The sequence below is a fragment of the Kogia breviceps genome, chromosome 1 (assembly GCF_026419965.1).
Source record: "Kogia breviceps isolate mKogBre1 chromosome 1, mKogBre1 haplotype 1, whole genome shotgun sequence".
NCBI classification, from domain to species: domain Eukaryota; kingdom Metazoa; phylum Chordata; class Mammalia; order Artiodactyla; family Physeteridae; genus Kogia; species Kogia breviceps.
Genome location: NC_081310.1, coordinates 61,469,669 through 61,496,595, shown reverse-complemented (window position 1 = coordinate 61,496,595; position 26,927 = coordinate 61,469,669). Strand labels below are relative to the sequence as shown.

General features: G+C 47.3%; 2 protein-coding genes across 4 annotated transcripts; one reads left to right on the top strand and one right to left on the bottom strand.

Moving 5' to 3' along the window:
• Nucleotides 1-1,840: 1,840 nt before the first annotated feature.
• On the top strand, nt 1,841-24,497 carry TRAF3IP3 (TRAF3 interacting protein 3). 2 transcript variants are annotated; one of them, XM_059041104.2, is made up of 16 exons: nt 1,841-1,969; nt 5,523-5,926; nt 7,693-7,840; nt 7,973-8,036; nt 8,316-8,340; nt 8,603-8,632; nt 8,726-8,821; nt 15,220-15,291; nt 17,561-17,701; nt 17,805-17,942; nt 19,256-19,391; nt 19,924-19,986; nt 21,490-21,549; nt 22,636-22,772; nt 23,532-23,645; nt 24,228-24,497. In XM_059041104.2, exons 2-16 carry the CDS (start codon nt 5,582-5,584, stop codon nt 24,318-24,320), a joined length of 1,662 nt encoding a protein of 553 aa, XP_058897087.1. In that variant the 5' UTR covers nt 1,841-1,969; nt 5,523-5,581; the 3' UTR covers nt 24,321-24,497. The 2 variants fall into 2 exon arrangements, with proteins under 2 accessions (XP_058897087.1, XP_066888393.1); XM_067032292.1 differs by lacking the exons at nt 7,693-7,840; nt 7,973-8,036; nt 8,316-8,340 and having other exon boundaries at nt 1,932-1,969; nt 24,228-24,496.
• C1H1orf74 (chromosome 1 C1orf74 homolog) lies at nt 24,365-26,441 on the bottom strand. 2 transcript variants are annotated; one of them, XM_059041268.2, is made up of 2 exons: nt 26,282-26,441; nt 24,365-25,585 (listed from the first exon to the last, which is right to left on the bottom strand). In XM_059041268.2, the coding sequence occupies exon 2, from the start codon at nt 25,488-25,490 to the stop codon at nt 24,699-24,701; it is 792 nt and encodes a 263-aa protein (XP_058897251.1). In that variant the 5' UTR covers nt 25,491-25,585; nt 26,282-26,441; the 3' UTR covers nt 24,365-24,698. The 2 variants fall into 2 exon arrangements, with proteins under 2 accessions (XP_058897251.1, XP_058897259.1); XM_059041276.2 differs by having other exon boundaries at nt 24,488-25,585; nt 26,278-26,422.
• Nucleotides 26,442-26,927: the final 486 nt, after the last annotated feature.

Sequence of the window (26,927 nt, the reverse complement as noted above, 5' to 3'; positions counted from 1 at the left end):
TGATGCTTCATGGGCATTTGAAAATAAGGTACATTCTCTGTTTTCAGAGTTCTCTCTCTGTGTGTGTGTGTGTGTGTGTGTGTGTGTGTGTGTGTGTGTGTGTGTGTGTGTGTGTGTGTTTCTGTCCATATAGATAGATAGGTATGACAACCTTATTAATTGTATTATTCTTGGAACATAGTGTTAAGAGCTCAGGCTCTGATGCCAGGCAAACCTGTGTGACCTTGAACTCACACTTGTAACCTCTCCAAACCCCAGTTAAAGTAGAGGTGGTATCCCATTGAATACATAGCTAAAGGGGATTTCAATCTTCATACATATTTCTTTCTGACTTTCAATGGAACCCAAATAGTTGGCCCACAGGAACTCCTATTACCATCATCTGTCCTCTCTTATGCTCTAGCGCCCTAAACTCCCAGAACCCTCTCATACTTCTATGCCCATAACATTCTCTTACTCTGCCATCTTGGGCTCCCCAGCCCCGCTGTCCTCATTCCCATCTTCATGTGCCAAGCTTCAGGCACAGGACCTTGGTCTATTGTCTCTCATCCTGAGGGAATGTCGTTTCCCTTCAGTCCCAGTGCTTGAGAATTCATCCTCTTCATTTTCCCCTGCCTACTCCTGTTCTCTTTCTCCTCAGAGAATGGAGGCAGTAGTAGGCAACTGAGAAGATTGTGACATACTCCCAACCTCTTAATAACTGCTATCTTATCACAGCTATTTAAAAGTCTCATTACGTGCCTCACATGTGAAGTCTTAGACTTCATGGGAGCCACATAAATCATCCATTCAGACACTGAATGGACCATTCAGACAAGATGAATTGCACAAAGGTTACAAAGCTACTCAGTCAACTTGTCCCAATCTGGTTCCCTCTCCACCATCTTATACTGGACTTCTTGGAAATTTCCTGACTATCTCATTTGTAATAGTTTCTTTTCTTTTCTTTTTTTTTTTTTTTTTTTTTTTTTTTTTTTTTTTTTTTTGTGGTACGCGGGCCTCTCCCATTGTGGAGCACAGGCTCCGGACGCACAGGCTCAGCGGCCATGGCTCACGGGCTCAGCCGCTCCGCGGCATGTGGGATCTTCCCGGACCGGGGCACGAGCCCGTGTCCCCTGCATCGGCAGGCAGACTCTCAACCACTGCGCCACCAAGGAAGCCCTGTAAGAGTTTCTTTTTAATGCACACAGATAAGTTCCTTTTAGTTTTTCCCCAAATTTCCTAGCTCAGTGGACTAGGAAATATTTCCATAAGATTCTGCCTGCTATTGCTCCCTGATTTCCCAGCCACCCAACCACCATCTTTTCACCTTCCCCTACCCCCTGTCCCCCATCCCATTGCTTCAGAAAGAAGGAACTTCAGAGCTGACCTCATTCCAGAATTCTGAAAAAAAAAATACCAGTGCTTTAGAAGAGCAGAAAGTCTTTACAACACCAGGATTGGGAAGAAGTAAAGTAAGAAAAGAGAAAATCCTTACACAGAGAACTACCTGATACACATGAAAACCTACACTGGAACCTCTTTTCTAGGTCATAAAGGCCTTTTTTCCCCCTTCATAGAAACTGCAAGGTTTGAATCTGACCCAGAGACCCATCCTTGTCTAAGCTAGAAAGGGATTTTTGACTTGAAACTGACTGAGAGCTCAGACCAATCGAAGAGCAAGAGAAAGGGAGGCTGGGCTGCCCACTGGTGGGAGGAGCTCCTGAGCCCAGCCCTGAAGGCCTCAAGGGTTCAGGCGCCCCTCAGATCGCACCAGAGAGCAAGAGAGAGGAACTGGGGTGAGCAAGTATTGTGGTTTCCTGTTTCAGCAAGGCTGCTGTGCAAAAAGAAAGACAGTACCAAGAAGGGAAATGCTAAGGGGGCCCAGAGCCATGGATTGAGAGCTTGCCCCATCAGAGTCCAGAGCCGAGATCTGCCCAGGAGCTGGGCTGCTTTCCTGAGCTGCTTGGGTTGGATCCTGGGACCCAAGGTAACTGAGGAGGAGGCTTTTGTGTCCAGGTTGGGGACCTCCGACTCTGGGGTGGGGCAGAAGAGGCTCTGTCTGCCAGCTTCCCTGGTCTGAAGGGGGAGACACTGGAGTGGATGTTGTAGTTTGAGTGTTGGGGGTTGGGTAAACAGGAAAGTGTCCCGCGTTGGTCTCCAGAGGCACAGCTTCCATCACTCTCTGCTCCATCCATAAGATTAGATTAGCAGTGAGTCAGATGACTAAGGGTTCAGGCTCCCCGGTGATGGGAGGTACATTTTACAGCTCCCTTCACAGCAGGGACCCCATAGCACCAAGCTGCCTTCCCAGCAGCTTGGGTGCAGGCCCTTCTCTCCTAGCTCACTCTGAGAGCTCTCGGCTAGGAAGGCCAGACCGTTCATTCATGCAGGAGGCCATTTATCTCACACACACAGCAGGGAATTAGGAGCAAAGACCGGGAAAGGCAGCAACAAAGCACTGTCAGGTGAGGGCAGTGCCCTGATCTCCCCCTGTGGCAGTGAGGACACTCTCCCCCAGCCAATACCACCCCTTCCCAGAGCTCCAGCTGGGCCCTGTCATGCCACCAAGGGCTGCCTGGGCAGTGGCCCAGTGACCTTTCTTTGAAGCACACGGGGACCCGTTCCTTTTCCTTCTATAGCCCATCTCTGTCAGTCAGCCGTCCACATGGCTTCTTGTGTTTAAGCAAATCAGAATAGCCAAGACCTCCCGGAAAGTTGGGTATGATTCTACCCATGTGTGCCCCAGCAAATCCTACCCAGTGTGAGAGCCTGGGGGCCTGAGAACACTCGCATTTCTGAGGAGATTTTCCCATTGCAACTCCCAGCTTGGGTAGCAAGGGCTAAGGTCTGACCCCCCAGGAAACAGAGCAGGGCAGCCATGGGTTTCAGTGAACTAGCGTAGACAGAGCCCACACACTTATCTCTCCCCAACAGCCCTCTCTTCTTCGCAGCAGGAGGCAGGAGGATTCTCCATAATCAAGGGATCTGCCTCATCTACGAAGCCTGAGGGATTACCTGGAACCAAACAGGGAGGGGACCTAGCGGCCCCCATTTTAAAGGTGGGAAGCAGGCAGTCCTCTCTTCTTTGCCTTTCTGCCAGGCCTAACCGAGATGGCAGTTGTACCCAGACCACGGAGTAGTCCTTTCTCCCTGTAGCCCACACCCAGAAGTCAGATGAACAGAACAACAGTAAATATGGTTTCAACCAGGGACCAGCATCGCCTCCGTGGGGTAGACGGTGCCCCTTCAAAGAGAAAGGGGGCGGGGGAATTGGAGGATGAGGCATTCTCGGTCCTGGAGTGCTAGGTTAGCTCGGGACATTTGTCTTATAGCACTGAGTCTTCAATATCCAAGATCAGTAGGACAGGAGTGATAATAATCATATTATTATAAAAAGCTAACATTTATTGTGTGCTATGCCCCAGATGCTTGACGTGCATTTTCTCTTTAATCCTCATAACCTTAGGAGGTAGGTTCCCACTTTATAAATGAGGAGACAGAGACATAGAGACAGTTAATAGCTTGTTCAAAAGCACGTGGGTAGTAGATGACAGGGCCAGGACAGGAGTCCACACAGTCTGAGTCCAGGGTCGGGGCACCCCGCCTCCCCCATTTACAGCAGAATAACTAGGGCCTATGGCTTAGGACACCACAAGTATAGATTCTGAAAGTGGAGTTTACCTGCACACCCGGTCCTTCATAATTTAATATGAATGGGCCTCTCAGATCCTTTCCTAAGTTTTTGAACGAAGAAAGTGGCAGGTGAGAAGTGAGGGGACCCTACAGAGTAGGAGTGAGGAGAAAAGCCTAAAGAAAGGCGAGAGGCACCCAGGGATGAGACGAGTGGACACGCATTGACAAACTAACAGTTCTGCTTGGGGTCAGCACTTCCCAAGACCAGAAGTTGCCCCTCCAAGCCTGGAGAGTCAGGCATTGGAGAGCAAACAGGGTCTGACTATGTAAGACCCCCTCTCAGGGTGTGATACGGCCCCACCCATGACCCCCCACAGAAGGAGTCGTATGACCAGAGAGAGAGAAAGAGAGAGCAAGAATCCTGCAGAGAATTCCAGACTGATCCAGGAGGAGCAGGGAACTCCAATGAAAGGGCGGAGAGACTGCTACCTGTTGAGTCTGTTTGACTATAAATAAACCCGAGGGGCCAGAGCCAGCAAATGCCTCCTGGTTGGTGAAGCTGAGAAATCCCTTCACTGACCTCCCCAGGAGCTAGATTCCCAGGGTGGTGGGTAGTGAGGCTGTGGGACAGAGAGAGGCGGCAGCTGTAAGGGGAAGTCCCCCTCCCTTCATCAGTCTCTGGGCTGACCCCAGGGACCAGAATTTCCAGTGCTCAGAATCCAGCTTAGCCATGTCCAGCCCCAACTCAGCCAAGCTACCAGAGGGTTCTAGGAGAATGAACACATTTGCAGAAGGTAGGTGAGGGAGAGTAGGAAAGAGAGAGAAGGGCACAGAGAAGGCAGAAGGGGTGAGGGTGGGGTTATGTGAGTAGCAGGTAAGGCCATGGAGAGGGGCAGCAAGTGTGGTCTCTACTCCAAGCCTGGTTCCCTGGGGACTTTTGGTTGCTGTTTTTTGTTTGTTTGCTTTGCTTTCCTTTTTCTTGGCAATAGCCTTATTCAGGTATAATCCACATGGTTGCTGGTTTTGATGGCACAATCTGTGTCTGGGCTAAGGAAAGCAGACTTGGCACCATACTTAGCCCTAACAGGGAGGTGATTCTAAAAAAATGGAACCTGCCACTTGAAGAGATACTGAGCTGAAAGCTCTGAAATGAGTTTTGGCCAGTGATGGGCAAGTGGCAAGTACTCAGCCAGGACGGATCTGGGTTGTCCTGTACCTCAGAGTCAGAGCCCAGTCCTGGGCCAGGAGTGGAGTGCCAAGGGACCAAGGTCAGGACTCCATGACTGCAGGCAATAGCGTGGGGTGTCCCTCCCGAACCATGCCCCGGACCAGGCTGGCAAGATGTCTGCTAAAGGCTAAGCTGAGGACAGTGAGTGCTGGTCTTAGGACTGGTAGCACGTCGAGGGGTTTAGCTATCCCTCCAGGCCTTGAGAAAAGTTACTCACCTATGTTGGTAACAACTGGGCCAAGAGAGCAGTAAAGATTCTGGCTTCCCTTTTAGATTGGGGATCAAGGAGCCAGTTTAACTGGTTCTTTAGAAGTCCCTGGAAAAGGAACACAGCCCCATCTGCCCTCCAGAAGGCTAGAAGCTTTTAGTGATTTTTATCAATTATTTCTCACGCTCCCCTAATTTAGAGGCAGGGTGAGACGTTTGGTCAAGGAAGAAGTGACAGCCAGAGGAATCTCGCCACTTTGCAGAAGGGGAGACGCAGGCCAGAGAAGAGCAGAAATTAGTCTATAGGCTGAATCCAGAAGTCCTGAGTCCCCATATGACATTATCTCCTCTTCAGTTGTCAACCCACACATATGGGCCACTGTGCTATTTCTGCCCCCTCGTCCAGGGAGATGGCCATTTTTCGGCCCATCTCCTGACCCCTCCTCTTCGCCTCCCTCTTGGCACTTGGCAGATCCGGGCAGCTATTCCAGGAACTGGAAGCCAAGCACAACAGGTGCTCAGGAGGTCATCATGATCAGCCCAGACCCTAAGCCTGCCTCTGGCTTGGCCCGGTGGGCTGAGAGCTACGAGGCCAAGTGCGAGCGCCGGCAGGAGACCCGTGAGAGCCGCCGCTGCCGCCCCAATGTGACCACTTGCCGCCAGGCGGGGAAGGTGCTGAGGACCCAGCAGAGGGAACAGCTCCAGAGAGCACGACAACAGCAGTTTTTCAGACGGAGGAACCTGAAGGTGGAGGAGAAAGGCAAGGCACAGAGCCCGCAGGCCAGGGAGCCAGGTCCCTCCAGGAGGCCAGGCCAGGCGACTGACCTCAAGGACCCCTTGTCTTGGGCCAACAGGATTTCCTCCCCCAGACAGCAGGTGGGCCATGTCGAGGGACACACTGCTCTGGAGGGGATGGGGTGCAGGACCAAGGCAGATGGGTGGGCTCAAGGTCCCTAAGAAGTGATTTAAATGAAGTCCCTCCTTCCTCAGTCACCATAAAGTCTCCCTTAGCCACTTACTCAACAGATATTTTTGTTGTTGTGTTTTGGGGGTTTTTTTTGTTTAGCTACTTTTTTTGTTTTGCACTTGCCTTTTAGGAGAGAAAAGAATAATTTAAAAACAATTCCATAGCTAATTCCTAGTATTAGTTCAAATTCAGTCTATCTAGACATATCTTCTACAGCGTTCATTCATCCGTCATTCAACAAATATTCAATGAATGCTTACTGTAGGCCAGGGACACAGACCAATCTTCTTAATGTCTCCCTTGAATCTCTCTCTCTCTCTCTCTCTCTCTCTCTCTCTCTCTCTCTCTCTCTTTCTCTCTCTCTCTCTCTCTCTCTCTCTCTCTCTCTCTCTCTCTCTCTCACACACACACACACACACACACACACACACAGAGTTCTCATCTCTATTCTTCTGTAAGGCTGCTGCATCACCCACCTTCTCTCTTTCTCTTGGGCCATCCCAATTCCAATATCGTTCACCTAAGGCCGCATCTGGTCCAGGAAGCCCTAGCTTCCCTAGCTTCTCCAGGCCACCTCTGCTCTCTGTGGTTTTTATGAGCTTATAAATCCTCTAAGATTGTGTAACTCTTAGAGGGCCCATTAGTCTGCCTTGGGAAGGAGCAGTGCTAGCAAAAACCAGGGTATGTTGACATGAGCTCAGCCAGCAAACCATCTGTGTCTTCCTATCCACGCCGTGAGCATGTAGACAGCAGGGATGGGTCCTCTGAATTCCCTGCAAGTAACTGGTATTGTACTGTCCCCAGAGTACGTGCTCTGTCGGGCCTTCTTAACCAGTGCATATGTTATCCACAACAGGAGGTGCTGTTCAGAAAAATGATCCTCGAGCCCAGCTGTAAAATAAAACCAACTGTGTACTTTCTAAGGCAAGAAGGTTATGTGCTTTCATTGAAAAAATAATTTTAAGGAAAAAGAACAGAAAACACAGTTACCTAAAGAACTCTTCCTGAGCCTATCAGTTATTTAAGATTTCTTGAGATTGAGTTAATCTGCATGATTAGCTGCCACAGGCATTTCTTAGCCTTTTAGTGTTATGTTACAAACATAAAATGTTTTAGTTTGTAAGAAGAAAATATAAAAATAGCAGGCAAAATTGTGACAACTACTGCTACACTCCTCCCTACAGCTGCCTAATTTACCTTCTCTTCACACAAAACCTCAACAATAGTCCAGCTGTTACTAAGAGGAAGGAAACCACTTCTAGAATAGGAAGGCACCTTGGACACCATCTACTCCAAGCTCCTCATTATACAGCCGGGAGACTGAGACCAAGAAAAGGCAGGACCTGGTCCCAGATCTCCTCACTCCCACCTCAGACCAGTTACTTTCCACAGCACCATGCAGGGGGTGGAAGTGTCTGGCATCGGGGACTCTAGAGAGAGTAACTGGAGACAAGCCCAGCTCCCCATGTGCCTGAACTAAGGAAGACCGATCCCACCAGGCAGGACAAGAAAGGGCAGCAGCAGGGATAACCTTGTAGCTTTGAAGGCTTGAATGGGTTCCTTTGGTTTTCTGGACCCAAAACTTGATCACTGGGTCATCTTTCTGCAGTCAGCTGGAGAATCCTGTTCTAAGAGGCTCTATCTAGGCTCTCAGCATCCCCCACTTGCTTTCCAGGTGTCAGGGACCAGCTCCAAGGTCTTTGCAACCCAACACCATCCCCCCTCAGGTGCCTGGAGGGGTCCAGCTGACCACCTCCCCTCCCTGGCTGGGGTCCTTCTACCACAGGACTCTCCCATCAAGAAGCCACCCAAACACCACCGTGGTAAGAGCAGGGCCTTCCTCACTCACTGGGCCGAGGCATTTCTACTCGCTGGCAGTGGAGAGTCCCTGTCCCTCTCCACTTCCCTCACTGCCTCTCCCATGGGTTCTGAATCACCTTATCCCTATCCCTCAGGCACTCAGACAAAGGCAGAAGAAACACAGCCAACAATTAAGAACGATGCCAGTCAGCAAACCAAGTGAGTGCCTTTCATGTTCCTGACCTCAACTCCTCCACAGCCCATCCATCCCTCTCTTCTAAGCTTTTACCTGAACCCTCCCCCAGAATGTGGAGAGGAGCACAAGGAAATTCCACGTCCACCTTAATTAAGAAAAAGGAAGGCCTTCCACCCAACCTTCCCCATTGGCTCTTCAGAAGGGATCAGAGAAGGACTCAATACACTGCCTCCTGACACTCTTATTTCTTTGATCCATTGACATTTTTGGTTTTTTGGTTTTGTTTTTTTCTTCTCTTCCAGTTATGGAGTTGCAGTTCTAGATAAGGTAAGAAAATCCTCACGGTGAAGGTGTTGCATCGGGTGGCATCTAAGCTCCTCCAAGCTCTGACGTTCTGGAATTCCACGGTAAACTCAGCTGGGATGGAGGGGCACCCTCTTCCTGGTTGAGCATAGACATGGGGGCCCAGAGGGACCGTGAGTCAAGGAAGAAAATTTACTCAGCCCAAGCCAATCCTGGCTCGGTTCCCATGTTCTAGGATTTCAGGGAACCTACCATCTCCTTAAATACCCGTTTTCTTTCTCTCTAGGAAATCATCCAGCTTTCTGAGTACCTCAAAGTAAGTAACATGTGAATTCTCCCCTCAGCTCCTCCAGCCATCTGCCCATTTCTCCTCCAACTTAATCTTTCCCTCTTGCATTTTGCCCCCCAGGAGGCCCTACAGAGGGAGCTGGTTCTAAAACAGAAAATGGTGATTCTCCAAGACCTACTGTCTGCCCTGATTCGGGCCTCTGACAGCTCTTGGAAGGTAAGGGAAATCTTTGCTTGAACAAAGCTCATGGACTCCTATGTGTGCCTATCTCATTCTTCTTTCCATCCCATCCCATCAAGAGAAGGGGCTTTTTCGTTCCTGAAGAGTCCGAAGGTGGGGGATGGTGCCAAGACCTAGAGGTCAAACATGTCACAGTAAATATATGGGAGAGCTTGGCTCAATCCAGGGTGGTCAGCTGAGGACACACCCAGGGAAGACCCAGAACCAAAAGAGGCAAGAGTTTCCATTTTTCAATTTGTTGGAAGAAAGAAAGGACGGTCCCAATTCAGTTAATATTACTGACTGTGATAAATGCAACTATTTTCATATGGGATTCACACCAATATTAATTCCAAGTCATCGTGCACCTACTAGTCAGCCCAGACATGAATGTCAAAGTGGGAAGGGACCTTGGAGGTTAGCTAATTTTCTCATTTTGCCAATGAGGAAACTGACTGTCAGGGAGGTCAGGTGACTAGTCCACGGTCACACTGCTAGTTAGAGGCAGAACTGGAACTAAAATTCAGACCTCCTGATTTTAGTCCATTCATTCAACAAATATTCATTAAGTCATGTTCTCTACACTGAGCACTGGAAACGAGATTAATTAGACAGGGTTCCTGCTTTTAGAGAGCTTGTGGTTTTGTCAGGGAGATAGATGCCTAAACAATGCAGAGATGTGAGAAATAAATGTTTTCAGGATATAGTAGAATACAAGGAGGAATGAATGACTCCACAGAAGGGGAGAACCAGGGAAATATTTATAGTTATATTAGTATTTTCCAGGCAAATGTGGAAACAGGAACTATATTCTGGGCAGGGGATACAGCATAGGCAAAGAACCAGAGGCATGATATAGGTTAATGCAATGGGTCTCCAGCTTTTTAATCTCAGGACCCCTTTATACTCTTTAAAAAAAAATTATTAAAATCCAAAGAACTTTTTATATTTACCACATTGAAATGAAAACAGCAATCTTAAAATATGTATTAATTTTAAAATAACAATAGTAAATAGATTACATGTGAACCTAAATTATATATTTTTGTGAAAAATAAGTATATTTTTTTAAAAAATAGTGAGAGGAGTGGCATTGTTTTATGCTTTTTCAAATTTTTCTTTGGTTTTGTTTTTTTTTAAACATCTTTATTGGAGTATAATTACAGCGTTGTGTTATTTTCTGCTGTATATTGCTGTATAATATACAGCTGTATATTTCTACTGTATATTCACAAAGTGAATCAGCTATATGCATACGTATATTCCTATATCCCCTCCCTCTTGCATCTTCCTCCCTCCCTCCTTATCCCACCCCTCTAGGTGGTTGCAAAGCACCGAGCTGGCAAATCTTTTTAATGTCTGAACGGAAGACAGCTAGATTCTCATATTTGCGTCTGCATTCAGTCTGTTGTTAATACATTGTTTTGGTTGAAGCATATGAGGAAAATCCAGCCTCACACAGATATGTAGTTGGAAAAGGGAAGACCTTGCAGATCCTGGATTCCCAGGGGTCCTTGGACACCACATCGAAACCCCTAGACTTTAATGTTCAGGGAGAATAAGCAGTTTGATGCCACTGGAGCAGAAAGCCCCGGGTGCACAGAGAGAACACACAACCTCCCAGCCTCTGTGAACATCTGACCTTACCATGTAGATGGCTGTGCTTAGACAGAGAGATAGGATGGGAGGACGTGGGACAAAACTAAAAAGTTTGCGGTGATGTCAAAGAGACTCCTAGGCTCAGCACTCCGTCTTCATGTCGGTCACTGTACCCGGATTTAGGTGTTCATGTTCAGGGCTCCTGCTGGTTAAGAAAGTTGTTTTTGTAGCTCAGTAGGAGCCTGAGATAGACAGCTGTGCATGCCAGGTGGTTTCCGGTGCTGAACTAAACTGAGATTGTCTCACTCGGTTATTCAACAGACATCTGATAAGTTCCAACTATGTGCTGGCTTGGGTGCTACAGGGACAGAGGTAGGGTCCTTTGTCTTTAAGAGTTCCAATAGCAGCCAGGAAGAGAGAGATAGGTCATAAATAACTCTACTGCAGTGTGCTAAAGCTGTAACAGAACTTTCTACAAAGTAACATAGAGAAAAGAGAAGGGAGCAATTCTTCTGCCTGAGGTGGGATAGGGTAGACTCCAAAGGAAAGGGACCACTTCAGCGGGGTCTGGAAGGATTGAATAGGAGTTTACCAGTACAGAAGCAGGAATGAGGAAGGGAAGGAAGAAGGAAAAAGGAAAAGGGTGCTTACAGTGAAGGAATCAGAATGATTACAGGCCTAGGTGTAACAAAGCATAGGGTATAGCAGAGTGTGATGGAAATGAAGGGACTGTGTCAGAGTAGCTCCAAAGATAAGACCGAAAGGGCCTCAGATAGGTCTCTAGAATTATGGTGCTTAAACTTTTTCTGTTGAATAGGGTATCTCAAAATTAAATTGTTATAGATTCCCTTTTAAAGGAAAAGTATATATATATATATATATATATATATATATATCATGAGAATGCATGCCACCCCAGTTTGAGAAACACTGCCGCAGGCAATAAGCAGGGGCATAGTGGGACCACGTTTTCCTCAGGTTTAAAGCCCTAGGCTTAGCAGTGTCCAGCCCGTCCTGAGAAGGCTCTTGTCCAGTAGCCGTGGAGTTGCACTCGCTTGGCAGCACGTGTACTAAGATAGCTGTGGTGGGACTTCCTTGGCGGTCCAGTGGTTAAGACTCCACGCTTCCAATGCCAGGGGTGCGGGTTCGATCCCTAGTCGGGGAAGTAAAATCCCACGTGCCGTGCGGCGTGGCCAAGAAATAAATAATGAAATGAAATGAAATGAAAAAGAGAGCTGTAGAACTGAGTTGAAAGCGATTGATCAGATCTGTGTTTTATAAGCCTTATAAAAGGTTCTCTGACAACGAGGACCCTGGCTCCGAGTGGGTGTAGGGGTGGTGAAAGCTCTCGCAATACCACAGGTAAGACACAATCAGAACTTGAATTACAGCCAGCGTGGTGGGAATGTGGAGGATTTATTAAGAGACATTTCCAAGGTAGACTCTGAGGGCAGTTTCGCACCATGCTCCCGCGGGGGGACAGGAGTTCCTCCATCTGTGGTTTTCTCCCTCCCTTCCCCCCACCCCCCCCAATATTCACCCTTTTTGTATTCTTCCTCCCCACCAACCCCTCAGCTTCCTGTTTTTAAGAAAAATAGTCTCCGATTTTTCAGTTAACAGCTCTTGCTTCCCCCCAAACAAGACAATTCAACCCCCTACCCCTCCCTTGGAAAGCTCAACTTCAATGAAAGGACAGTCCCAGACTGCAGTACTTGGGAAAAGTAAGCGGAAGAATATGGCCAGAACAAGGACTCCGATATTCAGCCAAGTTCAGGCCTTTATTTGTTTTCCATTTGGCCTCCATAATTTGAATCTCCAACTTCACATGCGGAGAAGCTCACCACAAACTCTATTAGAACACCAACGATCAGCTCCCTCTATTGTCTCCACCTTCAAGCTGACTTTGGGCCTTTTGGATGTGACAGGCCCTGGGGCACAGCAGAGACTCCTGAGCTGGGTCCAAGCTTGAAAGCAGAAACAGTTCGGGCTGTAGAGAGAGTGAGCCCTCAGTATGGGGCAATACAAAGCCGGAGCAGGGTCCACGTGGGTTTTAAGTTCTGCCAAGTGGAAATGAGATCTTAAGATGACAGCGCACTGGGGGATTGGCTACAGGCCCTAAGCAACCTCTAGTAGAGCAGAGAGATGAGAAGTGGGCTGGTGCTTCTGTGGTGAGGCGGTGGTGTTTCTGGAGAGCAGATCAGAGGCAGGGGAAAGGCAAAGCAGAAGCGGGAGCTGAAGGCCTCAGACCGGCACCAGGGGTGCACGGCCTCCACCTTGCTCCCTTTTACAAGCGGGGGTACTATACTCTGAACCCTGCGCTCCTGGGATGCAACTGCCGAAAAAGGTCCACACCGGCCTGTAAAAGGTGCTTCTTTCCCCATACTGTACCACTGGGCTTCATGTGGGGAGAGCTGGGGCTCAGACCAGGAAACCACATGCCCCATTCGCAACAACCTGGCTGCAACTTTCCTGCCTGCCTTGGGGAGTCTGGGCAGGCAGAGCTGTGGATCAGAGATGTTTCCAAGCCCCAGACTTGGGTGGCCCTTCGTCTCCACTGAAGGGGCTAGCCTGAATTGTCTTCTATTACAATGTGAATGGAAAAGTAATCTGGGGTGTGGCTAAAACACAAAAACAGTTGGAAGAGGCAAAAGTACTGGATAAAAACCATACTAAGGAAGGAGAAGGGAGCTACCCAGAAAGGGTAGGAGACTGGGGAAATTGTAAGAATATTGCCTTGGGCTTGTTTGTTTTCTTCTGAAACTACCGCAGGATAAACTGTCAAACTTAGTGGGTTTGATTGCATCCTGCAAAGTAAGAGTTTAGGCAAAGGAAAATACACAGAGTCAGACTCTCTGAACCCGGTGCTGCAGTACAGGTGGAGGGAGCTGATTTCAGGACCTGCGCATTAATAATGAACAGGCCGTGCAGGGGAGTAACTTTTCCCAGTTACTCTGGAGCCCAGAACAGTGGAAGTCTTTGTCCATCTGGTCTCTCTGTCCCAAAGCCCTGTGGTTATTGTAGATGCCAAATCCTGACTTTCGGCTCTCACACCACACATTATGAAAAACATTAATAGCAGGAGGCACTTTGAAAAAATTATTTTTGGCAGAGCCTTTTGCTTTTGCAAGTCCCCGCTGAGGAATACAGGAAGGAAAAAGGGTGGAGGCGCCCCCTGGCTCCCAGGGTTAGAAGAATCAGCCAAACAAGATCAAAACAGGAGCTGTGAGATACCACTTCCTGCCTCTCCCAGGTGCCCTGAAACTCAGTGAGGGGGACAGACCTCAAAACAGAGGCTCCTCTGCCCTCTGGCCGTTACAGACCAGAATGTCATAAGGGTTGGAAACGTCAAAGCCACCCGACGGAGAGGGACCGTGGCATCTCAGACCTGAGGAGAAATGTAATTTCTAGACCTCACAAGAGTCCCACGGGGCCTGGTTGGAAAAGCCAGCGAAAGGATGAGAACCGGTTACTGCTAAAGCGACCCATGGTCTTTTCTCTGGGAAACTGGGTCTCATCCATGGCACCTCCCTACCCTCACCCCCTCACACACACAACCTTAAATCAGACTCAGGACTGGAGGAACAAAACCCTTACCTGGGAAAAAGGAATATGTCTACAGGTGGAGGAAAGAATAAGGCAGCAAGGAAGCTGTCGGCTGCTCAGCAGAAATACTGAAAAACTGAGAAACGGATAACTGGCCGTCCTGCCTGCCTTTTGCCACCCCCGCCCTTGAGATTTACATCCCTCTTGGAATGTCCAAAATGCCACTAGACAGACCCAGCTCGTGAATAAATAGCATGTGGCTTTCTGCGAGGTCCTCTCACCACCACCGCCACTACCACACACACTTACACACCCTGCCTTAATTAATATCCCTCCTCCCTTTCCTGCTTTCTTAAAGAATTTCTCATCTAGAGTCCTGTGTGTGTGTGTGAGGGGACCATATTCGTTTGCTAGGGCTGCTATAACAAAGTACCGCAGACTGGGTGGCTTCACCAACAGAAATGTATTTTCTCACAGTTCTGGAGGCTAGAAGTGTGAGAACAAGGTGTTGACAGGGTTGGTTTCTTCTGAGGCCTCTCTCCTTGGCTTGCAGATGGCTTTCTCCTCCCTGTGTCCTCATATGGTCTTCCCTCTGCATATCCTGATGTGCAAATCTCCTCTTCTTATGAGGACACCAGTCATATTGGATTAGGGCCCACCCTAAGGACCTCAATTATCTCTTTAAAGAACATCTCCAAATACAGTCACCTTCTGAGGTACTGGAGATTAGGAGGTCAACGTATGAACGTTGGGGGGAGGTTAGGGGGACATAATTCAGCCCATAACAGGGAGTAAGGGAGGGATATATGTTCCCCCTGGGAGGGGAGACCCCTTTAGTCCTATTGGCCTTTAGAGGTAAAGGGCCATGTACTAGACTGAGAGGAGGTGCGGAGTACAGAAGGGCCTGGACAGACAGGGGAGAGAGGTAATGAAAGAAGAAAAGGAGAGCTTAGAAGCTTTCCTTCAAATGGGCCCCTGCTATGATACCCTGAGCCATTCGATACAAAACCTCAAGGTACACAGAAGACTTTGGGGGCCAGTCTGATTCTTCCTTCTCCTATTACAGAGTGAGAGGAAAAGATCCTTTTCTTTCCAAACATCCGTCATCTCTCCCCCTCTCTACCTCCTGAAAGAGCTCAATTCCACAAACACTGTTTATTCTAGGCAGTAGGCTGGGAATACAGAACAAAACTCTTTGCATGCTATATTCTGGCCCAAGCTGTATTCTGGCTAACTCATCCCATTTGCTCCAGGGCCAGCTTAATGAAGACAAATTGAAGGGCAAACTGAGATCTTTGGAAAACCAGCTGTACACCTGTACCCAGGTAAGCATTCTGGAGGACACTTCTAGCTCAGGAATCTAGAATTAAGGGAGAGAATGCTTGAACCTCAAGCTTACTCTCTAGAAACATCACCTGCTAGAGATTAATGCACCCATCCCTACTCACCCAGTTCTGACCTTTACCATTTTCACTTCGGTCTCCAATTCACCAAAACACTATCTCCATCCCCCTCTCCTTTTCTCCTGGTGTCCTTCACTTTGCACCCTAGGAAAGGAAGCCCAGCACTGAGCACTTTGCCAGCTCCAGGGGAAACTTGAGAATACCTGGAAACGTAGGGAGAGGCCCTTGGTAAAGGTTCAGCTCACCTGGATAGAACTTCACAGGCCCTAATAGTTGAACAGATGAGTTGGATATTACAATGAAGTCTTGCAAAATGATTTTCATCCCATGGGCAACTTCTATCTAGCAGCAATCCCTGGGAGAAAGTAAAAGACTGTGACTCCTGGCTTTCTGTGGCATTGTTATCCAGCTCCGGTAATCTCTGGATTGGCCTGATCTTGGATTATATAAGATAGAAAAAAGTCAGTTTTCACACTCGAGAAGCGATAGATTTCTGACAGGCAGGGAGATAAGTCAAGAGAATGAGATGGACCAGCCAGACTGCTCCCACTTGATGTTAGGAAGATAAGGTAGCCACGTAGTTAGAATTTTGCAGGGGAACATAGTCTATATAGTCTATGGGTTTGCGGATCCACAACTTTTATTTTTTCAGTAATGCCAACCAAGCTCATAAGAGACTGACATATAACCCAGAATGCCAGTCTACTCATTTTCAATGGGGGATAAAGCTGGTCAGTGACCGGCATGGTTAAGTCCAATAACCTGGACATAACCATGCATGATCTCAACCAGTAACTCCTGTATCTGGTTTCTAATGACAATTCCAAGAACATAAGACCCACTCAACATTTAAATCCAAATTTTCAGATGATTCCAAAGCTAAATGGAAATGATTTGATATTGAACTCTAAATTTGCATCATCTAGACTATTTCTTACCCAGTTGGGTAACCCAGAGTCGATAGTAAAAGGCTCCTGCTTTCCCAAAAATCACAGGGCATAAAAATGAAAAGCACTGGAAGGGCAAGACCCTCAGTGAATTTGCAAAGCTGCTCTTGTGTCTTTTTCTTTTTGATCTTGAAGCCAGGAGAAATTCTAAAAATACAAATGTATTAATTTTTAAAACTTGACTTTACTGAATATTGTTCAGATCCCCAAGCCTATAAAAATAATCTTATTTAAAAAAAATTGCTCCCTGCCTCAAAGGAGTTTACAGTCCCTTAAAGGAGACAGATGAGTCAATAGATTAGAAGTATAGATACTATGTGAACACCAGTAAAACTACCTAATCCATAAAGAGTCAGGGGGTAGGTATGATTGGCCAAGTTTATCAGAATTTATGATTCTAGGGCTGAATCTTGAACATGGGTAGAAGTTAACCAGGTGAAAAGTGTGGGTCACGATACTCTAAGTAGAAGAAGCTTTATGGGCAAAGGCAGACGCTGAAAAACACAGTGCTTAGGGGACTTACAAGCATTTCAGCTTGCGTGGAGGCAGCATGAGTTGAAAGTCTGGGCTTGTAAGTAGGAACCATGCCAAGGAGTTTGGACCTGATCCTTAGAACACTGAGAACCACTGAGAGATTTAAGCAGGTTGTAACGTGATCAGATTTAAGTTTTAGAAAGAACCCTCTAGCTGCAGGACTGAAAAGGGTTTGAAGGGAGGCAAGGCATGAAGATAATATATAGTCTCTATATAATCCATATAATAGTATTACTAGGGTCTGAACTAAGGAGGTGGCAGTAGGGACACAGGATACAGGTATGAGCTGTTAAAGACGTTGACTTGACAAAGCTTGATGATGAACTGATTCCTTGGAGAAGGTGAGGGAGAAATCAAGGATGATTCCCTGGTTTAGGGTTTGGGAGACTGAGTGGGTGGTGATGCTGGTCACTGAGATAGGAGCAGGTTTAGAAAGATGATTTCCTTTTGGAAATGTTGGATTTCAAGTGCCTGTGGAAGGCCTAGGGGAGAATGCCCAGCATGCCCAGGGCAGTTTATTATCCCCACTCACCTCTCACATCACCTGAGGGACTCTCCGTGCCTGCCTCCAGCCTGGAAGAAGGTCCACCAGATTACTGACATCTCTGCCCTATGGGCAAGGACCAATTTCTTTTCCTTTCTGTATCCCTGCTCAGGCTTTAGCACACAGTAGCTCAATGTGTATTTGTTGAATTGCCTCACATTTACAGAAATACACTCCTTGGGGAATGAATAAGGTGCTATTAGAGATGGAAGAGCAGAAAAACAGCTATGAACAGAAGGCCAAGGAGTCACTGCAGAAAGTGCTGGAGGAGAAAATAAGTGCAGAGCAGCAACTGCAGAGCACACAGGTGTGGGGATGCTCCACAGTCCTTGGGGCTGGGTGGCAAGGGAGCCAGCTGCACCACTCCCTGGAACCCCCAAGGCACCACCCTCTCCTCTGATCTCCCTCAGCGGTCCCTGGCTCTGGCCGAGCAGAAGTGTGAAGAGTGGAAGAGCCAGTACGAGGCTCTGAAGGAGGACTGGAGGACCCTGGGGACCCAGCACGGGGAGCTGGAGAGCCAGCTCCACGTGCTTCAGTCCAAACTGCAGGTACCAGGCCCTGGGGGTAGGGAGGTGGGGAGGAAAGGCAGGGCTTAGGGGAGGGAGGTGTTGACAGCGGTGATGAGAGAAGATGCTGCTCGGCAGGGGGCCCCAAAGCTAATTTTGAGTTTAGCAAGGATGTCTGCACTGCTCATGCAAATGACCTAAGTGTTCATTGAAATGACATCATCCAAATGCAAAGGGCTGGGCTGGAATAGTCATCAGCCTACTGTCATACCCCAAACCCACTCTCTGCACCCCATCCCAGCAGGGCATCCAGTTCATGTTCCAAATGTAGAAAAAGGAAGAACAGATCAGACAGAGGAATGGGGGTTAAAAAACATTTAAGATTTATCTATAGGTTTCCTTTCAAATCTATTAAAAAACAAAAACCTTAGAATTTATTTGCTTCTCGCTTTTTTTTGCTTCTCACTTTTTATATTCTTATGTACAAATTATTCGTATATTGTTCTTTAATTTTTTATTTTAAAGGGCAAAGAATTTCTCAAAGGACATTAAAATTCTTTTTTAAAAAAAAAAAAAAAAAAAGCCCATTTGATAAGAAACAGCAAGTGAGTTGTCTTATCACAGGAGGGAACCTCGCAGCGCAGCCACGTCTCACCCACTGTTCTCTTCTTGGAATCACCTACAAGGCAACTCTCCTGAAGGCCCTTTTCTTTTTAACCTTAATTCGTTGTGAAAAATGATCCTACCTGCCTCACCCACCCACCCCCACCCTCCACCACCCCCACCCTCCACCACCCCGGATAGCGTGAGAATGAGAAGTGAAGACATCTAGAAAAGTGATGATTCAGTTATTTCTTAATTTGGGCATTTACCCAAATGTATCTCTTGTGAACATCAAAAATCTAACGCAGGGCTTCCCTGGTGGCGCAGTGGTTGAGAATCCGCCTGCCGATGCAGGAGACACGGGTTCGTGCCCTGGTCCGGGAAGATCCCACATGCCGCGGAGCAACTAAGCCCGTGAGCCATGGCCGCTAGGCCTGCGCGTCCGGAGCCTGTGCTCCGCAACGGGAGAGGCCACACAGTGAGAGGCCCGCATACCGCAAAAAAAAAAAAATTAAAAAAAAAAAAAAAAAAAAAAAAAAAAAAAAAAAAAATCTAACGCGCTGTTTGCTGTAAGTGTGAGGAATAGAGCAAAGCGAAGAATTTTAAGACTTTTCCTATTTTTCCATTTCCCTAAGACTCCTTCCAGCTCTAAAATTCCACAATTTTCTACAGTTTTCCTCTTCCTTGGGATCTGCCCCCCACCTCGACCCTAGCACTGACCTGCTTGTGTCCACCCCTCCTCCTCCTTCCAGGGAGCAGACAGTAGAGTCTTACAGATGAACCAGGCCCTACAGCTTCTGGAGAATGAGTGCCAGGGGCTGCAGGCCAAGATTGAACGCCTGCAGGGGGACAAAGACCTGTGCAGCTCGGATACCCAGCACCTACAAGGTACCCTTCTCCTTGGAGGCCTCTGGCTGAAGGAGCCCAGAGAAAGGAAGCTGGGGGGAAAGGCTTCAGTCTTTCACTTGTTTGTTTGGTTGACTTGCTGATTTCATTTGACTTTGAGAAAAAGTCAAAGCTGTTTTAATCATCCAAGACTGAAAGGATCCAGCCCATCCCTCTAAGCCAGAATACAGCAGTCACGTGTCAAGGCAGCATTCCTAATTTAAAGAGAAAGGTCAGCTGAAACACAAGGCGTCGTGAAGGTTTCCCAGTCACAGCCTCTGTCAGCTGACGGAGGACCAAATTATGTGCACATATAACCCTTAATTCAGCCCACTGTTGATGCAGATGAAATCCCAGGTAGTCGGGTTCTGGTTCACCTCTTCCGAACTGGGACAAGCAGGAAAAAGCGCGACTTCCACTTGACACTTGTCAGAGGCCATGGGCAAGACAGCATCCATTACTAATTTCCAGCCTCAGGGGTGAGCTCATTAAGTCTTAGGTTCTTCTGTTTTGGTTTGCATTATTTCATTTTCAGATCAACTAAAGAGGTCAGAGGAGGAGAAACTTGCCCTGGTGACCAAAGTACAGCAGTTGCAGAGTAAGTCCCTTTTCCAGATTCTGAAAGTAGCACAGGTGGCTTTTTGGTGTTCTTGGGGCTCCTGCCCCACAAAAGGCACCCAAAGGAGGGATGGGGAGCCCAGTCCTTGGCATATCCTCTACCTCTGCATTTTCAGACCCTCTTCTTGTGCAATGCGGTCATTTACAGCTCTTCACAAGTTCCACATTAGCCTCTGGGTTTTTTTGTTTCTACTTTTCTCTGCCATGTTCTCTAAAAACCACCTGAATTTCCCCCAGAACTACAGATTTCAAAACGTGTTGAGTTTTCTAAGGTAGTTATTATTTTATATATTCTAATTTATTATGTACATATGTCACGTAGACCTCTGTCACTAGGAATGGTTCAGAAAATAAGCTCACACTACATATGCCTCAGTCCACTTCAAAATTACATGTTGAGGCCAAAGAGGAAAAGGGACGTCTCAGAAGAAAAGCAGGCAATTTCTGAAAAGCTGGAGAACCTGATTCAATTAATAGCTCTGCTGGTTGCCCAACACCTTAACCTCTGACACCCTGACAGAGAAGTTTCATGCAAACAGCAATGAATATGAAAACAGCAAGGCAGCCACAGGGGTAAGGGAAAAAGAACCCAGCAGAAGCCGGGCTCCTACACAGCCGGAGCTGAATGGGCAAGTCACTTCAAAATCATGCCTTTATTTATTCAATACGTATTTATTGAGCCCCTACCAAGTGCCAGGCACCCTAGATACACACTGGGGATACAGTAATGAACACAGCTGGCATGGTTTCTTCCCTAACAAAGCTTACATTCTAAGGAAACACTACAGTGGACTACGGAGTTTCTATGGACAAATATGTGTCAGGTATTAATAACGGCTACAGAGAAAAAAATAAAGCAGGTTAAAGAGAAAATAGTTGCTATTTCACACAGGGTCATCTGGGGAAGTCTTTCTTCTAGGGTAACATTTAAGCAGAGACTTAAATGTACATGGTAGGAAAAGACATAAGGACGGTGTGTTCATAACACAGCACCACAAACTGGGTGACTTAAAGAACAGACATTTACATTCTCATAGTGCTAGAGGCTGGAAGTCCAAAATCAAAGTGTCAGGCAGGGTTGGTTCCTTCTGAGGGCTCTGGGGGAAGGATCTGTTCTAGACCGCTTTCCTTGTTTTGGAGATGGCTGTCTTGTCCATCTCTTCACATGTCTTCCATCCATCCACGTCTGTGTCCAAATTTCCCCTTCTTATAAGGACGTCAGTCACATTAGGTTAGGGCCCATTCTAATGTCCTATTTTAACTTGATTACCTCTGCAAAGAACCTATCTCCAAATAGGGTCACATTCTGAAGTACTGGGAGTTAGGGCTTTGACATATGAATTTGTGGGGGGCAGGGGGAGGAGACACAATTCAACCAACTACAGACGGGAACACAATCATTAAGCTTCTAAGCAAAGTTCTGAAAAGATACTCTTCGCAGTAAATATGCTAGCACAGAAAAGTTCCTTGTGTTTTCCAACAGGTCTGCTTCAGAATCAATCCTTACAGCTTCAAGAACAGGAGAAACTCTTAACAAAGAAAGGTCAGCAAATTTATTTCCACAAATACTAAAATACTGCTCTTTCCTTGTCCGCCTAGAGAGAGAGGGATGGACTACATGACCTCTTGGAGTCCCACCCAGATCTGGGAGTCTATTAGGTCAGGGAGCTAGAGGAGCATTTTAAGGACTCATCACTGGCTCTGAGAATACTTTAGTTAGCCTCCTATCCTGAGAGGTATATAAACTGTGAAAAGGATTTCGACTCCCTCTGAAAACATATGTCTGTATTGAATATTTCAATAAATTGATTTTGAACTCAGGATTTTGTTACTTTTTACCCTTAACTTTCCAAACCACATCCAGCTCCCCAAGTAGAAACCACGTCACATGCAACCGTCACCTCACTCTCAGCCCTCAAGTCTGCTGCCTTAGCTTCCTGAGAAGAATTCATCATACATCTGGAGGGGCAAAAGCTCATTTATCCACTGCACATGGCCCTCTGTTTTGTCATCACAATCACTGGGTAAAATATAAAGAAGGAATTATTATGCCCACATAGGATGGATAAGAAAATGAAGGTAAATGAAGGTCTATGGTCACACAAATTAAGGACACAGCTATGACAACGATCCAGAACTTCTGACTCCCAGTTTAGGGCTCTCTTCACAAAGATGCAGACTGCCAGGTGGCTGAAAAACCATCTTTAACTACATGAAGATGAGTTATATGACTGCCATTCTCATCTCATCATTTTGAAACAAGGACAGAAGGAAAATGGAGTTATACTGAAGCATCCAGCAAACCTCCCAGACTAAAAGATGTGACATGCAACCAAAGAAACTAAATTAATAAGTATTTTCTAAAAGTATCTGGCTTTAGACAGGACTAGAGATACAGAGAAAAGTAAAATGCCAACCTTGCCCTCAAGGGGCCCAAATTCCCGCTCTCTGTCCAGTCTGGGCAGGGTCCCAATGGATGCTCTTTAAAAGTCAGAGAATTGCAATCCACAGTCAGGCCAGGGACAGGCCCTTCCTTATTCCCTCCCGCCTAGGGGTTCTCTCAGAGTATAGGGGCCATTCCTCAGAGGTATGGGCCTCACTATCACTGCAAATCTGGCTGATTTTTTAGATCAGGCATTGCCTGGGTGGAGTCCAAAGCCCTCCCATAACAAAGTGGAGCCTGAGGGTCCAGGGAAGGAGAAAGACTGGGATTTCAGAGACCAGCTCCAAAAGAAAACGTTGCAGCTCCCGGCCAAGGAAAAGGAGGTGAGATGGTGACCTCAGATAGTAAGGGGCTCATCCTACAGTGATAGGGAAACTGCTGGGAGGCAGCCAGATAACAGGCATTTCAGAGCTTAAGTTGTGATTGGATGCCTGCAGGTATTCATTTAGGCCTGAATAAAACATCTTTGCTTTCGGGTTAACTTGTTAATCTTTTCTCTTATTTATATCAACCCTTATTCAAGGTTTTACTGAAGAGTTACTTTTCAGAAAGTCAACCTAAACTCAAACACATTTGACAAACACATTAACTCCTCAAACTCTGTCCTACATTGAGTATCTTAAAACTTAAAAGTGTCTTTTAAATAACAAAACTCTTCCTATCTGCATACTCACAGAAAAACATAGCTACAGAAGTGTTCACATGCAACTAGTTCCCAGCAAAGAGACTTGCACTAAGATCACTTCCAGGTTGTGTGCTTCCTGGTTGTGTATAGGAACTTCATTTTTATGTGTCTCCATTTACAAAGCACTGGCACATACAACTGTCACACATGTATAATATATAATAATATGCATTATAATCAATCATTTAAATGAACACATTACAAACAAACTAGGTGAGACAGTCAGAAGGCAAACTGAAAGCTCTAAGAAAAGCTGGGAAGGGAGGATGGAGGTAAAAATTCCAAATGAATGACAGGGTAACTTACACAGGGCCCTCTACCCTACCTGGGCTCTGTCCTTGACAGAACTGTCTTGATGACCTTGGTGGTGTTCTCCACCCCACCCCACCCCACACAGCGCAGAGAACTGCGTTCAGAAGTAGACAACCTCAGTGATGAGTATCTCTCCTGCCTGCGTAAGCTGCAGCATTGTCGAGAAGAGCTGAACCAGAGCCAGCAGCTGCCTCACAGAGTAAGAGGGTCTATCCTCCTATACAGCCCTAGGTGATCGTGGGACGATTCCTCCTTTAGCCAAATCTTGCCCATAAAATTGTTCAGCCCCTGCCAACATCTGCCAGCCGGCCCCATTCAGCTTGGTTTATACTGTACTGAGAGTATGGCAACCATGTAAAGAAACACTGGCTCATGCCTCCAAGCCTAATTTTCATGGAACGCCTGAGCCTGAAGGGAAAAAATTACTACTAGCTGAAGTATGAAATGGTGTTCTTTTAGTCTATTATGACCATAGTGGCAAGAAAAGGAATATAAACAGAATACAATTTTGCTGAGTTATTTTCCACTTTCGATTATTCATATCAGTATTTAAGTACCTGGCCCCTGCTGGCTGTGGTTCCCTGGGCCAGTGACCACTGGAAAGTGGTTTTATCCCGAGGGAGGTGGCAAAGTGAGAGAGACAGAGATATAAAAAGCTTTTTCTCCTCCACCAAACCAAGGTTTTCCACTAGGCTACAATGGGAAGGAAGGTTATTTTTGCCTGCATCTACTCTGACCAACCCATGGCCTCTTTCTCTTCTCTCCCCCTCCCTCCTCACAGAGGCAATGTGGCCGATGGCTCCTGATGCTGACAGCACTGATTGCTATAGCAGTGGCAGTGTTCCTGGCCAATAAGGACAGCCTGAAGCTCTGAATAACTGGTGACAGCTGCCTTGGGTGAAAATCAGAAGCAAGAAATTCAGTAAAAAACTCAGGTCTGGGTACTTTAATGTGTGGGTTTTTCCAACTCAATTGAAATTTTTGACTCTCCTTATTTTTTTAACCTGCTGTAAAAATAAACAAATAAACTTCACCTGATGGCCTCTGTTCCAAAGGACTCTGTTTATTCCTGAAGCATCCTGGTCTACTCTCCCTAGTCCAGTTCAGCATAAAAATGGCAAATTCATTACAGCATTCTTCCCGAGTGTCCTTGAGATGCTTGGAACTGGCACTTGAGATGATTCCTATTTGCCACCTGTGACCTAGAGCTGATCATTTACGGAACTCCTTCTACACAGGAAAACAGTTAAAGTCAGAGGGCCACAGCCGGCAGTGTGACTATCTCAGAGGAGATGCTGAGGTCAGTGAAATCATTCTGAGTCCTACATCGAGTTCTAAGGTCCTTCTCCCAAGTGTTTAGAATGTTCCTCAAGGATGGGAACAAGCTCTCTGGGACACTAAAGGAATAGAGCAAGACTGGTGGTTGACCACGTAGCCATGAGATCCGGGCAGTGAACACCCGTAGTGGAGTCTGGGCTAAGCAGTTGTCATCTCCCTGGTTCATGTGAAAAGTATAGGGCACAGGATAGCCCAGGAGCATCCCAAACACAGTACAGAGATTCCAGTCTGAGGAACGGAGCCTGCTGCAGGAGACTGCCAGGGATCGGTTCCTCCGTGGCTCCTGCAAATGTGTGATGATCTCAGCCACGAGGGCCTTCAAGTCCTGAAGCTGGTCCAGGGAGCAGACGGAAGGGTGAAGTTGAGAGCTGGAAACGTCCACAAAGACTATGGTACCAAGCAGCACCCGCTCCAAGTGCCGACACACATGCTCAGGAAGGACAATCAGGCTGTTTTCTCCAATCTCAAGGATGTGAAGTCCCTGGGTCGGGAAGCCCAGACCCTGCAGCTCCTCCAGATAGCTCTGGAGCTCTGCTGCCCCTGCACAGTTGCAATCATAGAGCAGAGCTGGCTTCAGTCCCCTGGCCACAGCCAGCACCTCTCCGGCTAGATGAAGGCAGACCGCTCGGGGTGGGCCTCGTCTCTTTCCCATGCCCAGCGTCTGCTGAGCAGCTGCCACCAGCAGCTGAGGACTTGGTGCTGACATGGGATCTGGCAGCAACAGTAAGCATGGAGGCCTCAACTAGTCACATTTCCCTCCCCTGTGCTGCATCTCTGAGCTCCAGACACTTGAAGAAGGGCCTAAAAACAAAGCAGTAGCAAGGGGATTATTAACACCAGCTAGTGCCATACCAGGAAACCTGCCAACAACTTTCCCTTAAGTCTTACAGCATCTTCCAGAGGCCATTTTCCCCTCCCTCTGCTTTGGAATGCTAACCCAGCCCAGACAAGATGGGGTCACCAATGCTATCTGATTTTTTGGTTGACTTGGCTTCCATTAGTCCCAAATTCATGTGTCTTTCTAGCCTACGGCTAGATTTATATTCTCTCTGGCTGAACTTTACCTGTTGTAATTTATTTTCTCTGATTCAAACCTTAAGGAGTTTGGGGCAGAAAGGAAGCAGAGGAGTTTTTGGCAAAATTCTGAGCATTTCACCTAAAACTGCCCTCTGAGATAGAGTTCTAGGTTCCAAATGCACTCTTTTCACTGCCAACTCCCCCTTCCCTTCCCGCCAATAGTTGTAAGAATAGCAATCTGATTAAACTAATATACACCAGAATGTGGACTACCAACCATCTCACCCTGAGACAGAAAAGTAAATAAATGAAATCGGGTAGAAGAGGGTTGTATTTTAACTTCTGCTGGTCCCGCCTTCCCCTACTACTGGACATCCACGGACGCTCGGACTATGGGCTCAGCTCAACCCCTACACCGTTTCCTGAGCATAGTATCGTAATTTGTTAAATGAGGCAGAGGTCTCTTTCACACATACATACGTTCTTCTACTTCCGCTGCACGTTCAGGCTCAGAAACTCCTGCCAGTTTCCTGCCCGCTGCCAAGAAAGCCGCTAGGCGCCCGCCCTCTGCCACAGAACTAGAAATCCCACCCGCGTGGGCAGGTCCTTTACCGCAGGCGGGGCCAGGGTCGGCGAAGTCGACCTATTGCGCATGCCCAACACGTCGTCCCACCGCCTTCCTTGACGTCACCCAGCCCGCTCGCGCGCCTCGCGTTAGAACTACCCGCAGGGCAGCCCGGCTGCGTGCCGGAAGTCTGGGCGCCTGTGGCCCAGCCCCTTCCGGCTTCTTTCCATTCCTACGCAGATGCGGGCCCCACCCGTCTACGTAGGAATGGAAAGAGGCGGGAGTGGAAGAAAAGGGGCGGGTGAAGCTAGTAGCCGGCCGCCGCCCTCCCTCGGTGTTGTTAAGTCCGGTGTCCCATTTGACCCGGAAGGCAGAAGGAGGGTACTCGATGCAAAAACACGCTTTGAGTTGTCTCTGGAGAAATGTACTTTCCCCTCCAAACGAAACATCTCAAGACAAGCGACGTGTTTTGCATAATATCCTCACCTGTGGGTGCTGGAAAGTTTTTTGTTTTTTACTTTGACCTACCTAAATCCTGAGAGGCTGAATTCCGAGAAGTGG